Genomic DNA, 26,443 nt, shown 5'->3' on the forward strand with positions numbered 1-26,443 from the left:
GCACACACACACACACACACACACACACACACACACACACATGCATGTGTGTGTGTGTGTGTGAATGAATACCCATGTGAATCTTTACCTTGTATAAGAACTTTTCCCCTCTCCACCTAAAAGAAGACACAGTTCACTCACAGACCAAAACTTAAGGTTTACATTTAAATACTTTATCAATAGTCAGATCCTAAGACCATTCCAAGGAAAGTCCACCCCAAAACCCTCAGATGGAGTCGTGGGTGTGATCTCAGCTTTCAGCAATGCATTTAACCATGAACATTCCCCAGTCTTCCTCTCTTATAAGTCCTCATCAAAGGTTTCAGTGCACCTTAACATCATGGTCTCATCATCAAGTGGGATGGCTTCTTCCTGCAAAACACCAGGGTGGAAGAAATTAAGGGGAAAGTGAGAATATTTTCTCTGTGAACTATCCAGTCCAAGTTATAACGTATTTTGAATGTCCCACCCATCATCCCCAGACCAACCCACTATTGCTCCCTCCTTTCACAAAAGTTACCTGAATTTCTGTTTCCAAAGTCCATTCTCTTTGATCTTCAGTTACCAATTTCTGGAAGAAAACCAGAGTTCTAAGAAGGAAGGCCCCAGTTCAGTTTCACTCAACCTTCTTCTGTGATAGCACGAAGAAGTCTTTTTGGGGACTTTCTCCAATGGGACACCAGAATAGGAAAAATTCCTAAGTTTTGTCCCCTGTGGTAAAACCCTAGGCTCAAAATGGTCCATTGAAAAAAGTGTCATTACAGAGTTTGAGTTTGATTGTGTCTCAGGGTCAATCAGTTCTCCTCTGTTCTCTAACTGGAGTGTAGCGCTAACCCTAGTCAAGGTGTACCCACTGGTCACATGGGTGATGGGGTTCACAAGACATGTAGGTGACTCAAGGGAAATCCCTCTTCACTACTAAAGAAACATCAAGCTCATTTCCTACTGACAGTGGAGGCATCTTAAGTGAATGCATAGGACAAAAAAACCCCAGTATTACTGGTCCTTCTCCTAGTGTAGATGCCAGCAAGGCTGAAAAACTACTTCCAAGTCCCTAACAAAGGATATTCAGGTTGGAAAAGGAACTATTTGTATCCATCCACATAAGAAGGAAAAGAACCAGGTTTCAGCTTCAGGAAGTATTCTCCAAAGCTTGAAAGAAGAGGGATTTAGGATACTCAAGATGAGACCAGAAGGCCTGGCCCACTGGGAGGGGGGAAATTTAAGATTTTAAAAAAATAAAGAACAAGCAAAAACCCAATTTATAATATCCCAATTTTGAATTTCTGAGTAAACAGTTGGTTTACATTTTACTCAAAATGCCCTGTGCACTCACTCTAAAGTGCTATAGGAATCCAGGAAAACAGCTCTGGAAACTGTAGGCAGGGATTCGTGAGCTGCTGAAACCACAGCTCACACCAACAGGTCCTTAGTAGGTGAACTTAGTAAATATTTACGTAAATTAAGTCACACTCACTGCCTCATCTGGCCAAGGCTCATGGGACCTGGAAACTAAAAATGATAAAAGCAGAAAGGTTTTTATTCTCATGGGTGAGGGAGAACGTGGGGACAATTTGAGACTGTTGTCTCTCGTCAGTTTTGGGTAGAGAAAGGGTTGAGAGCCTGGAATTCTGAAAAGACAAGTTGAGGCTGCCCTTTCCACCTTGTCCAACAACCTACAGAAGCCGTGCTAGGGACAAGAAGTAATTGGCTGCTGAGGGAAAAGTAGGAGCAGGTCCCAAGCCAGCAACAGTAGTTTTGCTCCTAGCTAAGAATTCTGGGGAAGATTAAAAATAAAACCAAACCATTATGTTTCAAGAGAAAGGTACCAAATTGTACCTTAGTGGTGTTGGAGTAAAGAAAACATCTTACTATATAAAACATCTTTAAACTAATGGCTGGTGATTATTTAGGCTATTTTAGTAAAGAATTACATTGTAAAAAATAAATAAAGGGTAGAAAATTCATGACTCTTAATAAGTTCCCGAAGGCTTGACTAGAGAAGTCCTGGTATCTAAATTCCAGGCAAAACATTAACAGTGTTGACCTTTTGACAAACGCTTCACTGCCACCTAAATTTCACGTTCCTTACATTTCACGTTCAGCCTTTTTTTTTTTTTTTAAAGACGACTTAATCCAACCTTCACCCCCCACTTCCCAAATCTGATCAAGTTCTAATTTGTCAACAAATTTCACATAAACCTTCACAAAATGTCCCCGCCATCCCACCCACAACAGGGATGAAGGAGGACAATCACAGTGGCTTTTTCTCTTCAAAGTCAGATAGGTCCAGCTGTGCTGACAAGGTAGGGATTTGACCTTACTGGGCAGCCCTTAAGTAAATCACTTCTCTCTGCTTTTGTTTTTAAACTGAAGTTTAACTGGAGTCCTAGGCTACTCACCAGAAGGTCTCTGAAGATAGTGAAACTCTTCTGTCCTTGTGAGTGATGCAAAAAAAAATCTTGCCTTAGGAAACATCCTCTCCTGTCTCTTCTCTCAGTTTTTTCTTAAGAGTTTTCAGCCTCATAGGAGAACACGTGACTTAAGTCACACCCAAATGGAAACAGGCCAAATGAAATGAAAATGAGTTGACTCCTTTTTGGTGTGACCAGGAAAAAGTCATTCAACATTTATTCAGTTCCTACTTCATACAAGATATTTGCCTTGAAAAACTCCCATTAAATAGGAATTTAATTCCTGGATTCTTAGATGAAAAGGCTAGTGGGCATATCATTGAGCTACCTAGGAATTCAAGCAAATGAAATACATTGGAAAATCCCTTTCCTCCATCGAGGAGAGATGCAAGGGGGCAGAGATCTTATCTGCTCTGCTGTCTGTCCTACCTGTGGCAACTGTGTGTTAGCACAGAAAAGGCCCTTAAAGAAACCGATGATCTGCACATAGAGATGGTTGTTTTCCTCTGGATTTTCTGAGCTGCAACCTGCGAACACTGAACTGACAATAGAAATAAAAAGAATATGTAACTCCTATGTTTTGGGTTTCTTTTTAACTTCTCCCTGGGTACACTTGAATATTTCTACTGAACCCTTGGTGGAATTCCCATGCACAAAGACTCAAGCTAAAGAAAGCCAGAGTACGTAGCACATACTCTGTAACCCACTCCAGGCAAAGCTCTACTGTGTCTCCTTGGTCCCTCCCTTTTAATCTCTCATGATATAAATCACCATCATGATATTCCAGACCTTAGTTTGAGTTGTTTAGTACACATGAGAAATGATGAGGACAGGAATAAACTCTCCTTATGGTGGGGTTGGTCTCTTAGCCTCTTGGTGCCCCAGGCAACCTTCAAAGGCTCCAAGTGTCAAGTTGCCAGTCTGCTTCAGCAGGATTGAGTTTACCTAGTAGGAGCTGCCCACACCCATGAAATCACAAGTCTAGATTAAAAAACAATCTTCGTGGTCAAATTTGGGATTCTGGGTCATAATTTCTAGACAGAAGAAAGGGATAAAATTCTTAGTTGCAGCATCTCCTCCCCTTGTCCCACAAAGCAGTAACATAGAACATTGGCTCCATTCTCCAACGAAGGTCATTTCACAGAACCAACATGGTCTAATGACAAGAGCAAGTAGGTTGGAATTCAGAAGACCTGGCTTTGAATCTTGGCTCTTCTACTTGTTTGCCATTAATTTTAGACAAGCTGCAAACTTTCTGAACCCCAGTGTTTACTTGCCTGGGAATAACATAGCATGTCCAACCTCACAGGTCTGTTACAAGCGAGTGTGTATAAAACCTTGTGTAACTTTTGTTGCTGTTTCTTCATTTCAGTCACGTTCAACTCTTTGTGACCCCATTTAAGGTTTTTTTGGCAAAGATACTGGAGTGGTTTGTCATTTCCTTCTCTAGTTCATTTCAGAGGTGAAGAATTCAGGCCAATAGGGTTATTAGGTGACTTGCCCAGGGTCACATAGCTGGTATCTGAGACCAGAGTTGAACTCAGGAAGAACAGTAAGTCTTCCTGTGTCCAGGCCTGGTGCTCTATCCACTGCACCACCTAGGTAAACTTTATATCATTCTAAAGGTGTCACTATTACCAGAACCCATGTTCATTCATTCTGAAGGGTCTGAGGGGAGAGCAGGGTCGAGACCACTAGATCTTGAAGCTGAGGACCCATGCTTGAATTCTGTCTCTGCCATCTGTGTAATAAGGTTAAGCTCTGTGGGCCTCAGTTTTCTCATGTGTTAAAATAAAGGGGGGTTGCTATTGGACTTGGTGACCTCTAAGGTACCTTCCAACTCTAGGTATAGGATCCCGATGAAGGCATCCCATGTTCAGTGGGAACCTCTGGCACAATGATCCAAGCAGAAGCCCACCTGTATAATCAATCATCTTTTCTCTCTGTCCTAAGGGGACTAAGGAATGTGTTGCGGGAGAAGAAGTCTCTGGCCAATCTTCAGAATAAAGCAGCCGGATGGCTTCTTTATCCATGCAGCTGTGAAGGGTCTGAAGCAACAGGATCCATCCTGAGATGACCTTTTAGATTTTCTTTAGCTCTATCTTGAGTCTTGAATGACTTTCTTCCTCCCCCAAAGAAGTGGAAAAGAAGCAACCATTTCCTGTGTTATTGACTTGTCTTAGAGGAATGACAATTTTCTTCAGATGACCCCTTTTTCCTAACTCCCTCACTAAAAAAAGTAAGTTATTTCAATAAGGAGGTAACAATGTCAGAAGTAAATGCAGGCCATCTCTCAGCAAGGCTGTTCTTGGACTAAGGTAATATTGTCTCCAGCAATTTTCTTTCTTTTTTTGTTTTTTTAAATTTCTTTTTATTCTTATGAACTTAATAAACATAAAGTAATTTTGACTAACACAAAAAGCAACCTCTGCCTTGCAAACAGCAGGGAAAGCCTTGTGTAATCTTAATAGCAACTTAATAAATATTCTATCTATCCATTTATCAATCAACCTATTTGTCTGTCTATCCATCTATCATCTATCTGTCCATCTGTCATTTATATACCTATTTAGCTCTCTACTACTTAGCACAGTGCCTAGCACATATTACTCATTTCTTTCATAAGTATTCTGTCTGTCTATCCATCCATCCATCCATCCATCCATCCATCCATCCATCCATCCATCCATCCATCCATCCATCCATCCATCCATCTATCTATCTATCTATCTATCTATCTATCTATCTATCTATCTATCTATCTATCTATCTATCTATATCTACTAAGCACAGTGCCTAACACATTAAGTATGTAATGAAGTCTCTCTCTGTCTCTCTCATCTTCTCTACATCTCAGTCCTTTACTTATTTCTTATGCTTTGCTACAAACTAAACAGTAGCTGATACTCATAGATGGCTTGACTCCAGAGGAGGGAGGGTCACCAGATTTAGAAGAATGATGGAAAAATAAAGAAACAGACATTAAAAGCGGCAGATTTAGGTTGTTTGAGGAGGATGTTCCTAATTAGGGCTACCTGAAAATACCTCGTGTGGTGGTGAGTTCCCTGTGTGGTGGGATGACTTCTTGTCAGACCTATGCAGAGATGATTCACACTTCAGATAATGGTTGAACTAGATGAGGACTAGGTACCTTTTAATCCTGAGAGTTCTAGGATTTTAGAAGTGCACCTTACACTTGAACTCTACCCATGATGGCCAGTTTTGATGCACTTTATGTGCAAGCTGGGGATGTGGGGGGTGGGGTAGGATGGGGTTCAGATCCACAGTGGTCTCAAGGCAAAGGATAAAGGAGTGAATGATTTTAACACTAGCCCAGACCTCCCACTGAAGCCATGCTGGTTGATCCTGGAGTCACATTCTAGGCCATCCCACAATACAGGTCACTAAAGAGAAGAAGCAGTTACACGAGGCACTCTGCAACACATGCCTTTGCACAGCAGAATGTTTGGTTGTTGTCTAGTTGTTTCAGTTGTCTGACACTTGGTGATCCTATTTGAGCTCTTCTTGGCAAAGATACTGGGAGTGGTTTTCCATTTCCTTCTCTGAGTCATTTTAAAGATGAGGAAACTGAAGCAAACAGGGTCAGGTGACTTGCATAGGGTCACACAGTTCTTCAGTGTCTGAGGCTGGATTTGAATTCAGGTTCTCCTGATTCCAGGGCTGGCACTCTATCCACTATGCCACCTAGTTGCCCAGTTAGCTTGTACACACAAGATAAAAGGCCCTCCTTGGGTTGTCTTCCTCAGGTCCAGTAAGTGTCTGCCTAGGTAACAAGGTGATACAGTAGATAGAGTGATGGATTCAGAAAGAGAAAGTCCCAGATTCAAATCCTGTCTTTGACACTTACTAATTCTGCGACCCTGGCTAAGCCACTTAACCTGCTTCAGTTTCCTCCTCTGTAAAATGGGGATAATGATTACACCTGCTGGATAGAGTTGTTGTAAGGATTAAAGGAGACAACATATGTAACATACTTTGCAAACTTTAAAGCACCATGTAAACGCTAGCTATTATTGTCTTACCTGGGGCTGGATACACCTGCGGCCACATCAAACGCATCTTCAAACAGGATCTGTGAAGGGTTCACATTTTCTTATGTCAGAAGCAATAATCCATTTCTGGGTTATTAAGCCAATAACCCAGGAATCCCAATATGCTTGGGATTTCTGTAGTAAAACTTCTGGTAACAAGATTTAACCTGGAAACTAGTCACATTCATGTGGGGGACCACGCTGTAAGGTCAGGGGGCAGAAGGGTAACAGTAGAAGCATGACTGCTGCCTAAGTTATTCATTCCCTTTAGCCCCACAATGACCCTAAATGCTGAGCATTTAGCCCAAGGAGGTCAAAGGTGGAAAGGATCTATAGGGATCCAAAATATTCACATTAACACTTTTTGTGCTACCAATAACATGGGGAAAAAAAGGTGACTGTTCAGCAATTGGGGAATGAATGAATACACTGTGTAGTGTTTGAGTGGAATGACATGTTCTTATAGAGTAAGAAACCGTGAATATAAAGAGTCCAGAGAAACTTAGGAAGCCTTGGATGAACAAATACAGGACTAAAGCACAACCAAGAGGAAACACATAAAAGCCACAATTATGTTAAGGAAAATAACACTTTTTAAAAACACCCTCTATGTACGTACTGACTAACGTTGACTCCAGAGGTCAGATGGTTTCTGTAGAAAGGAAGGGACTGTAAGTGCAGAATACCATACATGCTTTTGGTTGCTATTCAGTCATTCCAGTTGTGTCCGACTCTCCATTACCCTATTTGGGGCTTTCTTGTCAAAGACACTGGAGTAGTTTGCCATTTCTTTCTCCAGCTCATTGTATAGATGAGGAAACTGAGGCAAACTGGCTTAAGTGACTTGCCCAGCATCACACAGTTAGTAAGTGTCTGAGGCTGGTTTTGAACACAGGAAGATAAATCTTCCTGACCTCAGGCCTAGTAGTCTATTCACTGGGCCACCTAGCTGTCCACATGCTTTTAGATATAAGCCATGGCTTGTTTTGTTTTTTTTTTGTTGCTTAACTACTTTTAAAGACAGGATCTATGGGACAAGAATACTGGGAAATGACACCATTTTGAAAAAAGAAATCAATTAAGAAAATCCAAAAAGAGAACTGATTCCTTTCCTAACCCTGTTTGGTTAATAATGTGCTGCATGCCATCAGGATTCTCCCTGATTCTGAGGTCTTATTGAAAGGTCCTGGACTGGGCATCTTGGAACATGCCCACCATCCTGGTTCTGCTATTGCAATAGCCAACTTCTTTAACCTTCCTACCCTGGACTGAGTCCTTAGAACATTCACCTCGAACACTGAGGATGGGGAGAACTAAAATAGGGATGAGAACTGAAAAGGGAGAGTGGACTCTGGGGAGCTGAGGTGGGTATGCTCACTCAGAGGGCAGGCAGATGCTGAGCACAAGGGGATAGATATGGAGGGGACTGGGTTCCGCTTTAAGGAAGGGGGAAAGACTGATTGGATGAGAAGGTTAAATATCTCAGGTCAGAAAGGTCTGTAATGAGACTGGGACGCTGATCGAATCTGCATGCCAACAAAGTTCCAGTGTCAGACACTAACTAAGAGACTGGAATAGGCACACCTGTTCTTTAGTATATATGAAATACTTTTCCCAAGTAGTAAAAAAACAAGAAAATATGAAAGTACAAATATCCTTAGTAAAGATCTCATACACCAGTTTCTGTTTAACACTCCTATGAGTAATGTTGAACAAATTCAGGGGTCTTCACTGGTACCAGGGACCACCCAAGAAACTGGTGACATAAATCAGTATCAACCATAAAGAAGAGATTTTTGTTAATAACTTCCTCTACTTGCAACGTCATATTCCGACATATTCAGAGTTTGAATAAAGTTAATGGAACTTGGTTAGAATGAATGGCCTAGGATCTATCCATGCCTTTAAATAAGACAAATAGATAGATGATGGCATCCATGAAGCTACATTTCAGTTGAGCAGGACAAAAAACATGCTTCAATTTTGAGCAAAGGGCTGTAGTAACAACAAAAAAGTGACTATCTTTTAAATTCTCAATTCGTAGCAATAGGCATCCCCGGAATGAGGAACATGATCACTGACTGAAAAGGAAATCTAATTATTTGGTGCCTGGAGTATGCTTTACTTATGGGCAGCCAGGTGGTACAGTAGGAGGGGAGTACTGGCCTGGAGTCAGGAAGGCTCATCTTCCTGAGTTCAAATCTGGCCGCAGATACTTACTAGCTGTGTGACCCTGGCCAGTCACTTAACCCTGTTTGCTTCAGTTTCCTCATCTGTAAAATGAGCTGGAGAAGGAAATGGCAAATCACTCCAGTATCTTTGCCAAGAAAACCCCAAAAGGAGTCAAGAAGAGTCAGGAATGACTAAACAACAAAAGAGGAGACCACCCTTTTACTCCTCTTATCGCTCCACTAAGGAGAAGCCCCATTCTCAAAGAAAGAGGAGGCACCAAAACTCCATTGTGTGTTGTGTGTATATGTACACTGGACCCACACTTAGGACACTGGGGATACCTGCAAACTAAGAATTCCATCTCCCTCTACCTCCAAGGGTTTAAGAGATGGAATAGATAATAGAAAGAGCATTGTACCTGATGACAGAAGACCCAGGTTCAAGCCTAGACTCTAGCGCTCTCAGCTGTGTGATAATGAACAACACCCTCTCTTGAGCCTTTCTCCTTATTGTTCAGTCAGTGCAGTCATTTCTGTCGTGCCTGACTCTTCATGACCCCATTTGGGGTTTTCTTGGCAAAGATACTGGAGGGGTTTGTCGTTTCTTTCTCTAGCTCATTTTATAGACGAGGAAACTGAGGTAGCCTGTTCAGTGACTTTCCCAGGGTCACATAGCTCTTAAGCATCTGAGGACAAATTTGAACTCAGGTCTTCCTGACCTTCTATTCACTGCTCCACCTAGCTTCTAAACCTTGCTAAGCTTTCTCATCTTAATAATGGGGATGATAACACTTATTTTCCTTTTACCTCCCTTCCAAGGTTATCATAGCAAAGCACACCGCAAATCGTAAAGCACTGTATAAGCAGGAAGTATGTGGTTTGCTATTTATTTATCTATGCCATATCCTAGGCAATGTGGTATAGCACTGGCTTTGGTGGCAGAACACCTGAGTTCAAATCTACTGCTTACTATCTGTGGGCCTTTAGGCAAGACACTTAGCCTCCCTGGGCCTTGATTTCCTCATCTGTAAAATGAGGAGATTGAATTAGGTGGCCCTTCCAGCTCTAAGTCTATGAGCCTATCAGTGAGTGCTGCTTCTAGGATTGGGATGTCCCACGTTCCAACTCAAGAGCTCTAACTAGGAGTCCCCAAGTGTCTCTGATACTTAATAGCTCTATGACCATGTGAAAACCCCTGAACCTCTCTGAGATTTGGGCAATTCTCCAAGACTTCTTTAGTAAGTTATTTGCATTAGGGTCAGGAATCACTGTGTTATGCAAGAAAGTAGAGCTTTATTAATGTATCTTAGATCTGAGTGAACTTAGATTTTCTCTTGTTTGTTGGAAACTTTTCAATTGCTAAGACTTATCAGACATCTCCAGGATGCATGAGACTCCAAGCTAGAGACTTCTCCCCTTTACTGGAAGGTTTCCCCAACAGATTGGGCCAAATAAACAAGACATCTGAGTGAACAGAGCTGCACTCCAATTTTGTGCACGGTGTCAAATACCACACTTGGCAAAGGGCAGGCAATTATCAAGTGCTATTTTAAAATGAGATAATGCCATATGTCTTATCTCACTCATCCTTACACTAAGCCTTCGAGGAATGGAGTCTAATTGCCCCTCCTGCATACAGCTGTCCTGATCTCCCCACTAGTTAGACAACTCACCACCCATTCCTCTTTGCCCTCAAACTTTCCCCTCTGTGTCTGCCAAGATTGATAATAAATCTATATCCTGGCAAGTGGGGTACTTGGGAAGAAGGTAAGGAATAAGGGGACAGAAGAATAAGGCTGGTGTTCTGGAACCATGAGTTTTCCCCTTCCCCACTTTAAGTACCTCATTCATTCATTCATTCATTCATTCATTCATTCATTCATTCATGCTTCTCTCCATCCAACCACCCATTCAATAATCAAATACTTCGAGCTTGGCACTGTGCTAAGGACTGGAGGTTTTGGCTGTTGTGTCTGATTTCTTCATGAACCCATTGGGGGTTTTCTTGGCAGAGATACTGGAGTGGTTTGTCATTTCCTTCACCAGCTTGTTTTCCAGATGAGGAAACTGAGGCCAACAGGGTTAAGTGACTTGCCCAGGGTCATACAGCTGGTAGATATATGAGGCCATATTTGAACTCAGGAAGATGAGTCTTGCTGCTCTATCCACGGTGCCACCTAACTGCCCTAAGGGCTGGAGAAACAAAGCCATTAATAGTAATAATTCCTGCCTTCAAGAAGCTAACATTCAACCAGAGGGGGTAGGGGAAGACAGCATGTACATACATAGATGAAAAAAAAAGCAAACTACAAGGTGCACTAAGACTTCCGGGACACCCTATATACAGATGAAGTGAATTAAAGTAACTCCTTGGGGAGAGGCAGGTGAGAGGGAAAGCATTAATAGTTGGGTAGGGAGAATTAGGATAGCCCTCACGTAGGAGGTACAGTACCTGAACTGAGACCTGAAGGAAGTTAAGGATCCTTCTTTTTAATCCTTCTTTACCCACTCATGGGCCCGATACTGTGCTGACTGGCATATATCGACCTGCTTCATTTTCAGCTGGGGCTGGTTCATTTTCTCTGGGCAGCCTGGTGGCCCCCACCTCTGGTTCTGCCATATTAACTGGCCACAGAACTGTTTGAAACTCATTTCTCGTTATTTCTACCCCCTCCTCCACATCAGCCCAATCAGTCCATCTGCCATATTGTTCTCATACACATTGTTCGTTCTGGCCCCTGTGCTTTTGCCCGCATCATGAAATGACTTCCCACTCTCTTCTCTGCCCCTCCATCTCCCATTACTACTTTCAAGTTCTCCTCCTCCTAAAGGCCTTCTCTGATTGCTATGCTGAGAATTCCATTACCCAACATCTCACTTGTGTATGTGGTTGATCCCATGCTATCTATCCATTGTGGGTGCTGATCTTTCTAAGGCAGATCAGTTCAAGGTATGTCCATAACTCTTACTGGGCCTTGACAGGCTGGAAAATCATGGGGAGTCAGAATCAAACTGGGACCTTCCAGAGTGGGTTGGAACAAATAGCCCTTTTTGTCCTCGTTGGTGGTAGGATGGTTCGGATCCCCTGAATCTCTCTCAGGCCAGAAAAGTTACTTACAGGACATCTCAGTCAGTTAGCAAGTTGGTAACCTCCCCTGAAGAGGCAGCTAGATGGTTTAGTGGACAGAGTGCTGGAAGTCAGCAAGACCTGAGTTCAAATCTGACCTCAGATATTTGCCAGCTGTGTGACCCTAGACAAGTCACTTAATCTCTGTTACCTGGAGAAGGAAATGACGAAGAAGACCCCAGGGATAGTATGGTCCATGAGGACATGAAGAGACAGACCTGATCGAATGATTGAATAACAACAACCTCCCCTTGACCCATGCTCTCCACCACAGTTGGGCCAATGGTTGTTACAGCTACCTGAAGACTCAAACTTATCCTCTCAGTTTTTTCTTCTACAATCCCTGCAGGTAGTAGCTATACATGGGAAGCTAGGTGGTCCAGAGGGTAGAGTGCTGGGCCTGGAGTCAGGAAGACTCATCTTCATGAATTCAAATGCAGCTTCATACACTTCCTAGCTGTATGACCCTGGGCAAGTCACTTAATCCCTCTTGCCTCAGTTTCCTCCTCTGTAAAAAGAGCTGGAGAAGGAAATGGCAAGACTATTCCACTGTCTCTGCCAAGAACACCCCAAATGGAGTCACAAAGAATCAGACATGACTGAAAGAAAGAATAGGTAGCTATAGAGGTTTCCTGTTATAGTGAATAGAAAAGACACCCTTAGCACCATGAAGAATTGACTTCTACTCTTGCCTTTGACATATTCTGGCTCTGTGACCCTGCCCAGGACTCTGAATTTCTAAGTGACTCAGGCAGTACCAGTCTAAGAGAATCAAAGTTGTTGTTCTTCATAACCACCTAGAGTGCCCTATCCAAATAAAATCATGGATCTAGTAAAAAAAAAAAAATCCCTGCATGACCAACAAGTCAGCATTGTGGTAATGCAAACTTCCAAAGATATCAGCTATGATTCTAGTGACATTCTTGACACATTGATGTCACCCTGGACAAGTTTCCTGGCCTCTTTCTCCATCTATAGCAATGGTTATCTCTTCTGGACCTACCTCTGTCTCCCCCAAAAGACCCACTTACCTCCTCTGGAGTGGAGACCAGGGATTCATTGGCCTCTTGGCTGCCAACTCCACTGTCTTTCACACTGTCCTCAGCAAGACACTCAGGCTGCTGGCAGGGAGCCTTTGCATTGACAAAGCTGCTTTGTCTCTGAACGCAGGCCTGGAGGATACTTTCTCTCTTCTCTTCTGGAAGCTCTTGCCACAGATGGGAGATGACTGTAGAGACAATGGGCAGGGACACCTGCTCAAGGGAGATGATTCCATTCTGGATCAGAAGGTCCACTGTCTGCTTGTAGAAGTAAAGATATCTAGAAGAGAGGAAGGCCAGTGGTAGGAGAGGGGTGGTCATCAAGGGTGGTCACTAGGAGGTCAAAGGTGCTGCTCCCCACTTTTTACTCCCCCTGCCCATGTTTCATTGAGGTGTGATTGTTTCACAGAATCTCTAATGTTTAGGGACATTAGCCAACTGAGAAAGGGATGATCAGAATCCAGCATCTGCATCAGAGCAGGAAGCTCTTCTAAAATATTCTCTGACAAATGTTTGTGCATTCCAAAAGACCCCCAATGCTGCCCACTTTCTGCCAGAGAGATGATGGACTCCCAACGCAGTCTGACATACTCATTCTTGGACAAGGCTGATGAGGGAATTCACTTTACTTGACTATGCTCATTTGTTGCAAGGAATTGATTGATTTTTGTTGTTCATTGTGGAGAGAGAGAACATAAATGATTTTAACAACACTTATGTGCTCCTTAGTCACGGCAGAGCAGTGGACACAGGAAGTGGTAGCAGGATTCATTCTCCCTATGAGACAACTGAAAAGACTGAAGCAGAGAATAATGAAATGACCCAACCCAGATCATGAGTAGGGTTGGGAATGGGGTCCCCAAAGTGGCTTGCCTTCTGATATTAGACCCAGCTTTGTCCTAGATCTTAGGATTTTCTTGTGATAGGATGAGAATGAGTTGGTGGCATCATTTTGATGCCCTACTTGTTCTTGGGGTCATTTAACTTTGCTGCTGCACTCCCAAAGGCTAAAGCAGGACATCCTTTGGGCATTCAACTAGAAATAACGGACCTGTCCTGGTTGGGAATGAGCATGGTGAGAGGCCTATACCAGCTCTGGTTCTGTTTCTGGGTTTGTGAACAAGGAAAATCCTGATTTGCTGGTAAAGATGGAACTTGTGAAATGCTACTGAGGCCTTTTGGAGAATACCCTTGATGACTCCCTCGGTCTTCATGATCAGGCAAGGACTTTATCTCTGCCTGCCCCATAGAAGAGTCATACTGATTTCAGCTACATTTGGCAACAAATCAAAAAAAGAGATTCTTAACAAGTAGAGTCCAAATAAGTCAGCGACTATCTCATAGGTTCATAAATTCCTCACCACTAGAAGGTCTTCCAGGGGAGGCTGTATGACCTCTTGTCACACATGATGTACAGGGAAGATTCCTACAACGATTGTGGGTTGGACTAGAATGACCCCTGAGTTCTTTTATGCTTCTGAGGTCCTATGATACTATAAACTGAGAACCCTAAGGTCCCTCTGCAATTCTAAAATTCTGTGTTTCTATGGATGCTACAACTACAGGGACCACAAGAAAAGAATTTAATCTTGGCAAGGGACCTTGGGAAGGAAGGGGTCCCGAACTTTGTGAGAAATCTGGACCCTGAGCTATGAACCTCATGCTTTGATGTTGTAGCAAATTAAGTATCGTACTTGGACTCCAAGTATGTGAGTTCTACACACTTATTAGCTGTGTGACCCTGGGCAAGTCACTTCACTCTTAGTCACAGTTTTCTCATCTCTAAAATTGGGATAATAATAGCACTTAACTCATAAGGTTATTGTGAAGATTAAATGAGACAACAGGTATAAAATATTTTATGAAACTTAAAGTGCTATACAAATGTGAGTTATTATTATAATTAATTCTCCTTCAACAAAATGGAGCTAGGGAATGAGAGAAGAAGAGTTTCTTTACATCTTTTCTGTCATATCAGAGAGTTCAGTGTAAGACCTATGTACTTCATGTTCAGGACAGGGCTTAGGTAATAGTCTTAAAGGTGCCTCTCAGCAGGTCCTGGCTGAGTAGAGAGGTTTATTAGGGAATGGGTATGGAGGGCCAGACATGTTAAGGTGATTAGGTGGTATGGTGGAGGTAGGTAGGTGGTACAGTGGATGGAAAACCGGGTCTTGAGTCAGGAAATCCCGGGACTGAATCTAATCTAGATAATTACCAGTCATATGATGTTGGGCAAGTCACTTACCCTCTGTTTGCCTCAGTTTCCTCAGCTGTAAAATAAGGATGATAATAGCACCTTTGTAAAGTGCTTAGCATAGTGCATGGTACATAGTAGATTTTATATAAATGCTAGCTATTATCTAGTATACTGGGCATACTGGATTTGGAGTGGGAACCTGAGGTTCCGGATTTGGAGTGGGAATCTGAGGTTCTGGATTTGGAGTGGGAACCTGAGGTTCCAGGCTGCACTATGTAAATGTTAATGCTACTGTTACTCTGGGACGAAAGGACCCCTTTGTCGCATAACAGGTTCTGTCTTCCCCCACCTCCAACAAAAGTTCTATGCAGAATGATCCAGGTAAATGTCTGCTGTGTTGGACAGCCCATAGATTTTGTATCTGAGCATGGAAAATGCCCAAAGACTCTATAAAAGCATCGCATTGCTGCCCTCTGCTGGCCAAGTTCTACCCTGATGCTTGGCACATCATGATTAACCTCTGCCTGGGAGAAGAGGGGCTGACACAGGGCTGCCTGTCCATGTCACTGTTCAAGTCATAAGATCACACATCACAAATTCAGAGCTGAAAGGAATTTTAGAGGATTTTAGTCCAAACCCCTCACTTTTTGTTTTTCTCTCTCTCCCTTTAATTATTTTAATTTACTATTTTAACAACCTCCAAAAACAATGGACATTTATACATCTGTATAAACACAGAACAGAGAAAGAGTATTTGCCCATGACATTGCAAGTCCCTATTATATACAACTTGCTTTTCTATTTAAAGGATAAGATACAATCAACCTATAAATGGACCCCATTAGCCGTCTTCGGAATCCTGTGGACCCCTTCCTTCTCAGAATAATGTTTTTAAAGGTATTAAAAAAACCCCACAAGTTTACAAAGAAAGCCAATTTATATTAAAATACAGTGATACCTGTATATATAGCACATATATGTATGTGTGGATAGATAGGGATATAAAGACTTAGATGTTCCATGTTAGAAACCTCTGCTTCTAGAGATAGTTGTGAAAACTATGAAAAGGAACCTAGAAGGCCCACCATAGGCCATTTCACCAACCAGAGAACGAGTCTAGGTCAATGCCTTTTTGCTCTGTGACTGAGCAAATCTTCTCTCTCTCTCTCTCTCTCTCTCTCTCTCTCTCTCTCTCTCTCTCTCTCTCTCTCTCTCTCTCTCTCTCTCACTCTCTTTCACACACACACACTCTGTGTCTCTGTCTGTGTCTCTGTCTCTGTCTGTCTGTCTGTCTGTCTCTCTCTCTCTCACACACACACACACACACACACACACACACACACACACACACACACACACACTCCCATTACCAGCACCACCAACCATTGACAAGTAGGCTGTCACTTACATACCGTTCAAATTCCAACAAGTCAGGAGATGAGGTAACCGAGGATGAGTGGGAAAACTCATCTCTCCTCTCTTCTTCCTCCTCCACAGCTTCTCTGTCAAGGTCTTGAATCAGGTACCAGATTGTTTCACCATTCTCACCCATGGCTTCTGATGTCGTCCTGGGGAAAGAAACAGAGACACATATTAAACGGACAGCATCTTTAACATTTATCCCTCCCTCTCTCTACTTTCATTTCCACTCCCTAGTTCAGAGCCTTGGACTAATTCAATTGTCCCACTGACTTGGACTACAATGATGATCTCCTAATGATCTTCCTTCTTGTATTTTCTCCTCCCATCCTATGCCACCAGATTCATCTTCCTCATGCACACACCTGTTCATTTAATTTTTTTCATGAAAAGTAGCACTGACTTGCCAACTATATGAAGCTCAGATTTCATGGCCTGGCTACCCTCTACTACCACCTACATTTCTAGTTCTGTCTTATATTATCTCCACCCCCACCCCCTGTCTGCCCTCTACTACCCCTTACATTTCTAGTTCTATCTTATATTGTCTCCACCCCCACCCCCTCGCTACCATCTACTGCCCCCTACCTTTCTAGTTCTGTCTTATATTGTCTGCACCCCCACCCCCACCTTTCTCCGACCTCTGTACTCTATGCTCAGGTCAGACTGGGTAACTTGCTTTCCTTTGCTGCATAGACCCCATATTTACCCACTTCTTTGTTCTTATCTCCATTGCTCCTCATGCCTAGAATAGTCTCCCTTACATTTCCATTGAATTGCTATCCATCCTTTAAATTTCCATTCAAAAGCATCCTCCAGGAAACCTTCCCTCATCCTTTATGTTATTATTCAGTTGTTTCAATTATGTCTGACTCTTCATGGCCCCATTGAGGGTTCTCTTGAGAAAGATCCTAGAATGATTTGCCATTTTCTTCTCCAGCTTTTTTATAGATGAGGAACTGAGGCAAACAGGGTTAAGTGACTTGCCCAAGGTCATACAGCTAGTAAGTGTCTGAGGCCAGATTTGGACTCAGGAAGATGAGTCTTTCCAGCTCCAGGCTTGATACTCTACCCACTGTACCACTTAGATGTCCTCAGTTAGTCATGAATGCTCTTTCCCCCATCCACAGACCTCATCTAATACTTTGTATGCCTCCCACTTCTGCACTATTAATGAATTGATACTCACTTAGCACCCAGGATTGTGCTAAATCTAGGAGATTTGAAGACAAAAGTCAAAAGATTTCTGCCCTCAAAGAAGTTACATTCCACTGGCGATTCAACATGTTCATAGGTATATGCATGATAAATAAAAAGTAATTTCCAAGGGGAAGGCAATAGCAGCTGGGAGAAGAGGGGGAGGTCTTCCGCAGAAGAATATGGCCCTTGAGCTGAGTCTTGAAGGAAGCTAGGAATTCTGAGATGCAGAAGTAAGAGGGAGTGGAGCCCAGGTATGAGGGAGAGCCAATGTAAAGTCATGGAGATGGAGCATAAAGTGACCTGTAGGAAGGAGACCATTTTGGTTGGGCTATAATGTCCAAGAAGGAGGGTCATGTGTACTAATGTTATTCAAGTATGTAATACCCCCTTGCTAAACTATAAGCCCCTTGAGACAGAGACCTAAAGTTGGCATTCGCTTCCAGATTCTAGCACGGTGCCTGGCATGTACACAGCTGGTACTTCTGAAATGTTTGCAAAACGTCCTTAAACTTTGGGAGTCTACAGTGCCTTACCTGTGATTGTTGAAGTACATCATGGCATACTCTGCTTTGACCTCCTCTAAAGTGGATGCCTTTCCATCTTCCAGGTTTAAGGATTCTGTTGTCAGGAAGAAGGGAAGGTGTTGGAAAGAGATGTTGCTGTCCAGATGGGAAGCCTGACACTCCACAGTTCAATGCTCAGGAGGTTCTGAGGACAGTTCCCTCTTGTAAACAGGGGGGCACCAGGGGAGGCAGAGGAGGATTCGCCAAGCCAACAATGAGAATAAAAAAGAATTAAGAAGACAAGAAACATGTAGCATCATAGATCAAAGAAGCTTAGAACTGGAAGGGACCTTTGGGATCTCCTAACTCATCCCCAGCCTATGTAGAGATCTTCCTGCTCTTCCTCCTCCTCCTACTGGTTAATGAGGGATTCCCAAGTGAGGGATATGCCATATCCAGTTGTCCTGCCCCAGAGGGCTGCCAAGGACCCCAGATCAGGCTGCTCACCTTTGTCTCTCATTTAGTGAAACTCTAACCCATCTATCCAGAATTAAACCCTACCTGACTGAGCATCAGAGCCAGGTTTGATCCTGGAGGGAGGGAAGGGGCATGCCACGATACGCAGTTACCTTTCATCTTCAACAAATTATCCAATATTTTCTCCAATTCCTGAATGTGAGTCTTCGCCTTACGCAAAACCTGCCACTGAACACAAAGGAAAGGTGAAGCCCCTCCCTGACCACTCCAAGCAAGTGTGTGTTGCTAGAAGCAGAGGCCTTCCCCTGTGGACTCTTCTTTCCCACTAGTTGGTCACAGTCTTTGAGCTATTTTGATGAAAGTGACAGGAATGGGTAAAAGACCAAGGCAAAATTCAACTGCAAGGATTTAAGCCTTTAAAAGAGCCCATATAAATGGGTTTTATATGAAATACCAAAATACTTGGGTAAGTAGAGATCAGCAAAATGTTACTTGAGTGTTTTTTTTAGTGTTTGGTTAAAATGCCAAGCTGAGATTAGCAACTTAAATGTTGATGCTTACACAGTAGCTACAACTCTACCCCTACAGACTTTTAACAATTTCAGACCTGTCTGTGGATTATAATGAGATGATAGATTTCGAGCTGTAAGGGACCTCAGAATTCATCTAGTCCAGTCATTCTTAATTTGGGGTCCATGATTTTGTTTTCTTTAATATTTGGATAACTGCATTTCAATTTTTCTTTGTAACCCTTTATGTCATACCTTTAAAAACATTATTCTAAGAAGGAAGGGGGCTCCCCAAGGCTTCACTGGCCTTCCAAAGGGGTCCATGGCAGAAAAAAGATTAAAAGCCTCTCATATAGTGCAACTAAAGCCCCAAAAGGTGAAGTGGGACTAAGGGAACACAGACTAATAAGGGACTGCAGGCACATGAATCCAGGTCCCCTGACTACAATTCCAGTGCTCTTTGCCCTAGGGCCACAGTATCTTGTCATGGACATTACCAGGGAGACACCTCCTAGCTTGACAAAGGTGGAGGTATAAAAAAAACCAGGCAAACAAATAACTTAATGTACATTCAATGCAGCTGGTTTGAATCACAGCTTAAGTAATTTCTTTAATAATGGCCTAGAAGCAACCTGTAGGCAGGGACTGTGGTTCATGCTTTCTTACCATGGAATACAGTTATCCCTTCCACACTGCAACTTTTCCCATTGTGGTTTCGATATATAGTGAGTCAGCACAAGAAATTAAATGGGAATTTTGGGGAGTTTCACTGAAGCAGCAGATAACACACAAAGGCCAACAGATGACACAGAGCCTATGACCAAATACTTAACTCAGATTTTACAATGAGGTACTATAAATACCCCATAAAGAAAAGACTTCTTCTCTGGCATGAAGAGAGGGCCATTTACACAAATTTTCCAGATCAAGGCGATACTGTGCCCTACAATGTGGAAGGGATAACTGTACTTCACATTGACTTGGGCATACTCCTTCACTGACTAAGTAATTCTACTAGCTTCGTTTAGAAAGAAGATTTCCTATAACAGGAGATGACTAGTTTGAATATCAGTCTTCAGGATGCCTAGCTTCAATGTACACTGGCAAACTAAAGTAGCCGAACTAGATTTGGCTTACCTGTGACGATGTGTTGCCAGTTAACATGCCAATCCACCATTCAAACAATGGTTAATTGGAGAGTGGGCTCTCTATTCGAATTCACCTTTGTGCCCCTTTCTGCCATGCCCACAGCTGGCATTTCAGAAACGTTGGTTAAATTTTATTAGCATTGTGGTTCATCTAATAACTCATTAAATAGCCACCATGGCAACAGGCACAATTTCCAATTGCATTGTCAGCTTTAACCCTGAATTGATGCACGCAGAAATTTTCCTCCTGTCCTTCTCTGCCCCCCAAAAAGTGTGAAAAGTTAGAAAAAGGCAGACTCCATTTAAACTTCTTACATTCTTATTCCACAAAGGGAGACAACACAGATGACTTCTTGATTTTCTTCCACCTTACTTGCATATTGCATCTGGTAGGATTTAAGTTTGCAATTTTAGGTGAACTCACACACTAACTGGATGCACCACAGGGAGATGCTCAGATCAAAGCAATAGGCAAGGAGTTCTGACCAACCCAAAGGCAAGAGAGAAGGACCAGAGCAACAGTACAATAGAAAACATTTCCTGTGTAACACAAGCCACCATCAACAATCCACTCAAAACAGAGGTGCATTTACTGTTGCTCCAAGCAGCTCTGTTCTTACAAGGCCTATGACCCAGTGGAAATAATGCTGGATTTGGAGTCAGATCTTGCATGACCTTGGACTAGCAACTTAATTCAGGCCTCAATTTCTTCATCTACAAAAATTAAGGGGTTTGAATAAAGGGCCTCTGAGGTTCCTTTCAGCTCTCAATCTATAATCCCATAGCCACATAGAATGAGACAAGGCTTTTCTCTCCTACAAACCAATAAGGCATCCCCCTTTTGCTTGGGCATAGAGATGAACTTACCTAAAAATTAAGAATAGAGGTTAACATGCTTTTATTTTTAAAATGAAAGTACTATGTAGACAAGGCACTATGGTTTCTTCTTTTGGAGCCCTGCACCTGACTCTCATGATCCTCCATGAACTAAAGGGACACAGTGTCTCAAAACTATAGGGAAAAGTAAGCAGAAAGAGTAGTGTTCTTGTCCGTGAACTCTACTATTTACAGTGATTTATCATCCTTTAAAGGTTGTAAACATCTTATAAAATTCTCTTTTTTTTGTTCTACTTCCATATGGAAGTATACATTGTATCTGATGTTTGTTAAATTCAGAATTTTTTTTAAAATTGCACTAAAAGGTAAGTTCAGATTTTTTTTAAGTTTCCAAATCACTTTGCACACATCCCCTTCCTGATGCTCTATGAGGTAAGTGATATTGTCATCCCCATTTTATAGATGGGAAGACTACAGCTCAGGGAGGTTAAATTCATTGACAGTCACCCAACTAATCAATGTCAAAGGTGAGAGGCCTACCTGACTCCAAGTCCAGTACTCTAGCTATTATATACCACACTGCCTGTCTCTTCTGGTCCCAAATGTCCATTCTATTTAGCACCCTCTGCACATTGAAGGAAAAGTATGATTTTATAGCTTCTTTCAACTCAGATAAACATTCTCCTTTCAGTTGTTTAGCTCTTTAAGTTGATGTAGCAAACATGTCCTTGCTAGGAGGAAGACACTATTCAAGACTGTTCCTTTCTGGATGACCACAACTTCTGACTCATGGGGAAATGACCATTATCAAAGTACTGTTCTAATTTAGGGGCAGCTAGGTGGCATAGAGGTTAGAGATTCTGGTGTCAGGAAAACCTGAGTTGAAATTCAGCCTCAGATACTTACTAGTTGTATGACCCTGGGCAAATTACTTAACCCTGCTTGCCTCAGTTTCCTCATCTGAAAAATGAGCTGGAGGAGGAAATGGTAAACCACTCCAGTATCTTTGCCAAGACCCAAGAGTCATGGGTCACAAAGAGTCAGACAGGATTGATATGACTGAATAACAATTCTGTTGTACCTTCCTCCTATAGAAGTGACCTTAAATTCTCAAACGTTCCTCTTGAGGAGGGAGGGCCCTCTCTGACAACTCCAACCCAAGTTAGAAAGACTTCAAATGCAAACTCTGCAGCGAGTGACATATCTTTTGTCTGAGGTCTAGTCTCACTGAGTCCAAAGAAGCCAGAAATTTTAAGATTGTCCTCTGTACCCACAGAACCTTCCATTCAAATCAAGCCAGCGGGTCCTTAGTGACAGCCCACCCTCACGCAAGGCAAAAGGCAGGTAAATGGAGTGGAGAAAGTTTGCCTTTAGAGGAAGCAAGACCTGGATTTGAGCTGTATCTGTGAGAGATACCCCTCCTCCCAGCACCCCCCCTCCCCCAACACATGGACTAGCTGTGCGACCCTGGGCAAGTCACTTAATCTCAGCGCTCAAGGCAACTGTGTAGACGCCCCAGGCAAGACTACAGGTCCCAATAAGGATGAAATTTCCCGAAAGAAATGAACAAAACAAAAAATGCTGTGGCTTTAAGTCTCTCAAGGTACAAAGACAGAAAGCAAAGCAGCCCCTGGTCTCGGAGTTTGCATTCTGTTTGAAGGAGAGAAATCATCCCAGGGCTAACTTGTGCTTTTTAGATGGTTCTGGAAATGTATTGTTTGGAGGTTTAGAAGCTTCAGCACCTTCTCCCCAACAAGAGGGTGAGCTTTGCTGGGACCAGGATTGCTGGCTCTCGTATCCTCTCAGCAGCTAACTCGTGGCTCCAGCCTCAGGCAGCACGGAGTATAGATGACTGACTATCCGTCCAGGTAGTTAGGTTTGTTTGTTTGTTTGTTTGGCTGAAAACCAGAAAACCTAAAGACCAGGAAGAACTTCTCCTAATCTGAGGCTCTTTGCTCACCAAAGACAGCAATAATAATAGATAATCAATTATAATAATAGAACCAATAAGATTATTATTATTAATAATTATTATATAAAATATGATTGATAATAATGAATCAGATTAACTCTAATAATAATAACTAAGATAATTAGTAACAGTAGCCAACATTTATAGGGGCAGCCAGGTGGCCCAATGGATAGATCACCAGACCTGAAGTCACAAAGACTCATCTTCCTGAGTTTAAATCTTATCTCAGACACGTGCTGTGTGACCCTGGGAAAGTCACTTAACCTTATTTGCCTCCGTTTTCCTTCTCTGAAGAAGGACTCCAAGTACCTCTGCCAAGAAGAACCCAAATGGGGTCATGAAGAGTCGGACACGGCCAAAAACGCCTGAACGACAACGAAAAGCATTTATAGAGTGCATTGAGGTTTGTGGAATACGTTATATGTATTACCTCATTTGATCCTCACAACAACCCAGCTAGGTAGACACCATTATTACTCCCATTTTAAAGATGAGGAAACTGAGGTTGAGAGATGTGAAATGCCAAATGCCACACAGTTAAATAAGTCTTTACAAAATTTGTTGAGATCACAATTAACAAAAATTACCACTAGTAGAGGCCATATTTTACCATCTGCATTAAAATACAGTAGTTTTAGGCTCAGAAAGGATCTTGGGGGTCACTGAGTCTAACCTGGACTCAGACAAAAGTCCCCTTTACACCATACCTGATGAGGGGTCATCTGGACTTTGGTTGTAGACCCCCAATGATGACAGTGGTGAGAGATGCCAAAGTCCATCCTGTCCCACCCCTGCTTCCTGGGGGCAGCTCACTCCACTTCTGGTGGATAGCTGGAATTGATAGAAAACTTTTCCTTACATGGAGTCTAAATCTACCTCTCTTCAGTGTCATTCCGGATACTTCTAGTTCTGTCCCCTGGAGCTAAGAAGTCTAATCTGATTTCCTCCCATGATTGCCCTTCCAACATTTGCCAGCTAGCTCTGGGTTGTAGACAGTAGTTAGAGGGCAAAGGTAAGATGAGAAGCAGGTGATGCCACAGTTGTACTAAGAAGTTAAGCAAGTGGAATGACATTTCTTGATTGACTATGAGAATCATAGTTGGTTTGAGGAGGGAAATGGAGTCATCTCTCTGCTTGAACCAGAAGACTGAAGTTGGAATAGGTTCATATCCAAAAGGCTTCTCCTTCTCCCCATGTGCACCCAGACAGGAATGTTTCACACTCATGGGCACATAGATCCGTGACAATGTTCCGGCTAGAAGATCATGACCAATCAGTTAACCAGGGTGCTAAAGCCATACTCCACTTCACTTCCCTTAGGCATTTCTGGCAGGAGGAGGGGGATGGTATTGCCAGAAGTAACTGAAACACAGATGGCTGCTGTACAACCCCCTCTCCCTGCCCCAGCATAGCCAGATTCCCTATTGCCCCGAGTTATCCTGGCAGGTTCCTCCGTGATCCCTCTCCCTCCACTCCTATTGCATTTTCGGGTGAGGAACAGATGATCTTACAGATTCATAGATTTCGATTTGGAAGCGACCTTAAAGGTGACCTAAAGCTTTTTTAAAGAGGAGGAAGGGCCAGCTAGGTGAAAGAGTGGATAGAGCAGCAGACCTGGACTCAGGAAGATTCCTCTTTGTGAATTCAAACCCGTCCTCCCACACTTAGTAGCTATGTGGCCCTAGGCAAGTCACTTAAACGCTGTTTACCTCAGTTTTCTCATCTGTAAAATGAACTGGAGAAAGAAATGACAAGCTTCCAAGAAAACTTCAAATGTGGTCAAGGAGAGTCAGACACAACTTAAAAATGACTGAATAACAACGAAGTGAAGGAACAGGGGTCCAGATCAGTTAGGTGACTTGTCCTGTGTCATACAGGTAAGTGATTTGAATCTAAGTGCTCTGACATGAAATCTCCTTCTTCCTGAAAAATGTTGGGATCCCTGATCTATATCCACATATGTTGCTATCTCCCTCCCCTTTGAGCCACTCACCCCTGCCTCTCCATACCTTTGTTGTTTTACTATTAGACCGAGAAAAAACCGTTTTCCTAAGGCTGTTGAAGAGTCTGACCAGCGTTGCTCGGTGCCGGGCCTGAGACAAGCGTCTCCGCAGCAGTCGGGGCTCTAACTCCTGTAGCTGGGTTAGGAGTTTGGGAGTCCCGCTGACACATGGGCTGCTGTCTCCGGACGTCTCCATTAAGAGCTGCAATGAAATATTATGCCTTCTGCCCTTACTAAGTAATATACAGGAGGGAGGGAGAGAGGCAGAGGAGAGAGAGGCTGTGGATGGAATCAAAAGAGGAAGAGGGAGAATGGAAGCAAGGCACCCCCTACATGCATACTCATTATGCACATCAGACCCTGACAGAAATATAGCACACGGTACCACACGGCATTCAAACCCAACAGCTATCAATACTGGGTTGACAGCCAGAGGTTCCCATTGAGTTACAGAACAAGAATGCCAAGGCACTGGAGGAGTCTGACTTCTTCAATCCTTGATGTAGTTGATATGGTCAAGGGAGTGGCCTTCCAGCCCAATCCCTATCCTTAGATTCTAATTGCTAAGATACAATGCAAACTCTTCCACTAGGCAGTTCAGGCCCTTCACGATCTGGCTGGAAGCTGCTTCCAGACCTTTTTCCTAGTACCCCTTTTCCTGAACAGTATTTCCCATCAAACTAATCTGCTACTGCCCTATCCCATCTCCCATGTTAGCCTGTCCCTCCTGCCTGGGGGCCATTCCCTCCTCCTGCTGCCTTGTAGAATTCAAATCTCAGTTCAGATACTAGCTCCTACGAACTAGCAACCTTTTCTAATTCCTCTCTCATTGGTCCCTGTCCCAAATTGATGCTAGCTTAAGGACACAGACTGCTTTTGTCTTGTATCTCCAGCACTGTGCTTTGCACATAGTAGGAGCTTAAAAAGGGTTGAATTCAACCATGTTGATTTCTTCCAATTTTCATACAACTGAAACTCCTAAAAGATGACCCCCCACCATTGGATCATAGATTTAGAGCTGGAAGAAGGATGTAGAAGGTGTTAAGACCAACCTCCCTTATTTTACAGATAATGTTAGAAGAGATTAAGCGCCTTGCCCAGAATCAAACCATCCGCAGTATAAGTAAGTGTAGAAATGTCTAAGAGTGGAGTTGAACCAACTCTTGCAAAGCCAGTGGACTATCCATACCACATTGCCATGACATAATGTCATCTACCTACAAAATGAGAAAGTCCCACAACCACCACAACAATCGCATTGGCTTCCCTTCACCTCATGCTTTAACCAGAGATTTATAGTCTTATCTTACTAGCCAGGATTACTGAAGATAATCCTTTCTTCTTTTTGAAATATCTCCACTATAGCTAACAATTT

The 26,443-nt window shown here is 42.8% G+C and overlaps 1 protein-coding gene across 2 annotated transcripts; it reads right to left on the minus strand.

Annotated features, from left to right (window-relative positions):
* Window positions 1-151: 151 nt before the first annotated feature.
* LOC140533207 (stimulated by retinoic acid gene 8 protein homolog) lies at window positions 152-25,521 on the minus strand. 2 transcript variants are annotated; one of them, XM_072652641.1, is made up of 9 exons: window positions 25,076-25,521; window positions 18,753-18,828; window positions 18,154-18,238; window positions 16,414-16,569; window positions 12,796-13,084; window positions 6,458-6,507; window positions 2,844-2,955; window positions 521-571; window positions 152-372 (listed from the first exon to the last, which is right to left on the minus strand). In XM_072652641.1, exons 1-9 carry the CDS (start codon window positions 25,262-25,264, stop codon window positions 301-303), a joined length of 1,080 nt encoding a protein of 359 aa, XP_072508742.1. In that variant the 5' UTR covers window positions 25,265-25,521; the 3' UTR covers window positions 152-300. The 2 variants fall into 2 exon arrangements, 1 of the variants encoding a protein (XP_072508742.1); XR_011976834.1 differs by lacking the exons at window positions 2,844-2,955; window positions 6,458-6,507; window positions 12,796-13,084; ... (2 more) ...; window positions 18,753-18,828; window positions 25,076-25,521 and adding an exon at window positions 2,403-2,492 and having other exon boundaries at window positions 335-372.
* Between the last annotated feature and the right edge of the window lie 922 nt (window positions 25,522-26,443).

This window comes from Notamacropus eugenii, chromosome 3 (assembly GCF_028372415.1).
Source record: "Notamacropus eugenii isolate mMacEug1 chromosome 3, mMacEug1.pri_v2, whole genome shotgun sequence".
NCBI classification, from domain to species: Eukaryota; Metazoa; Chordata; class Mammalia; order Diprotodontia; family Macropodidae; genus Notamacropus; species Notamacropus eugenii.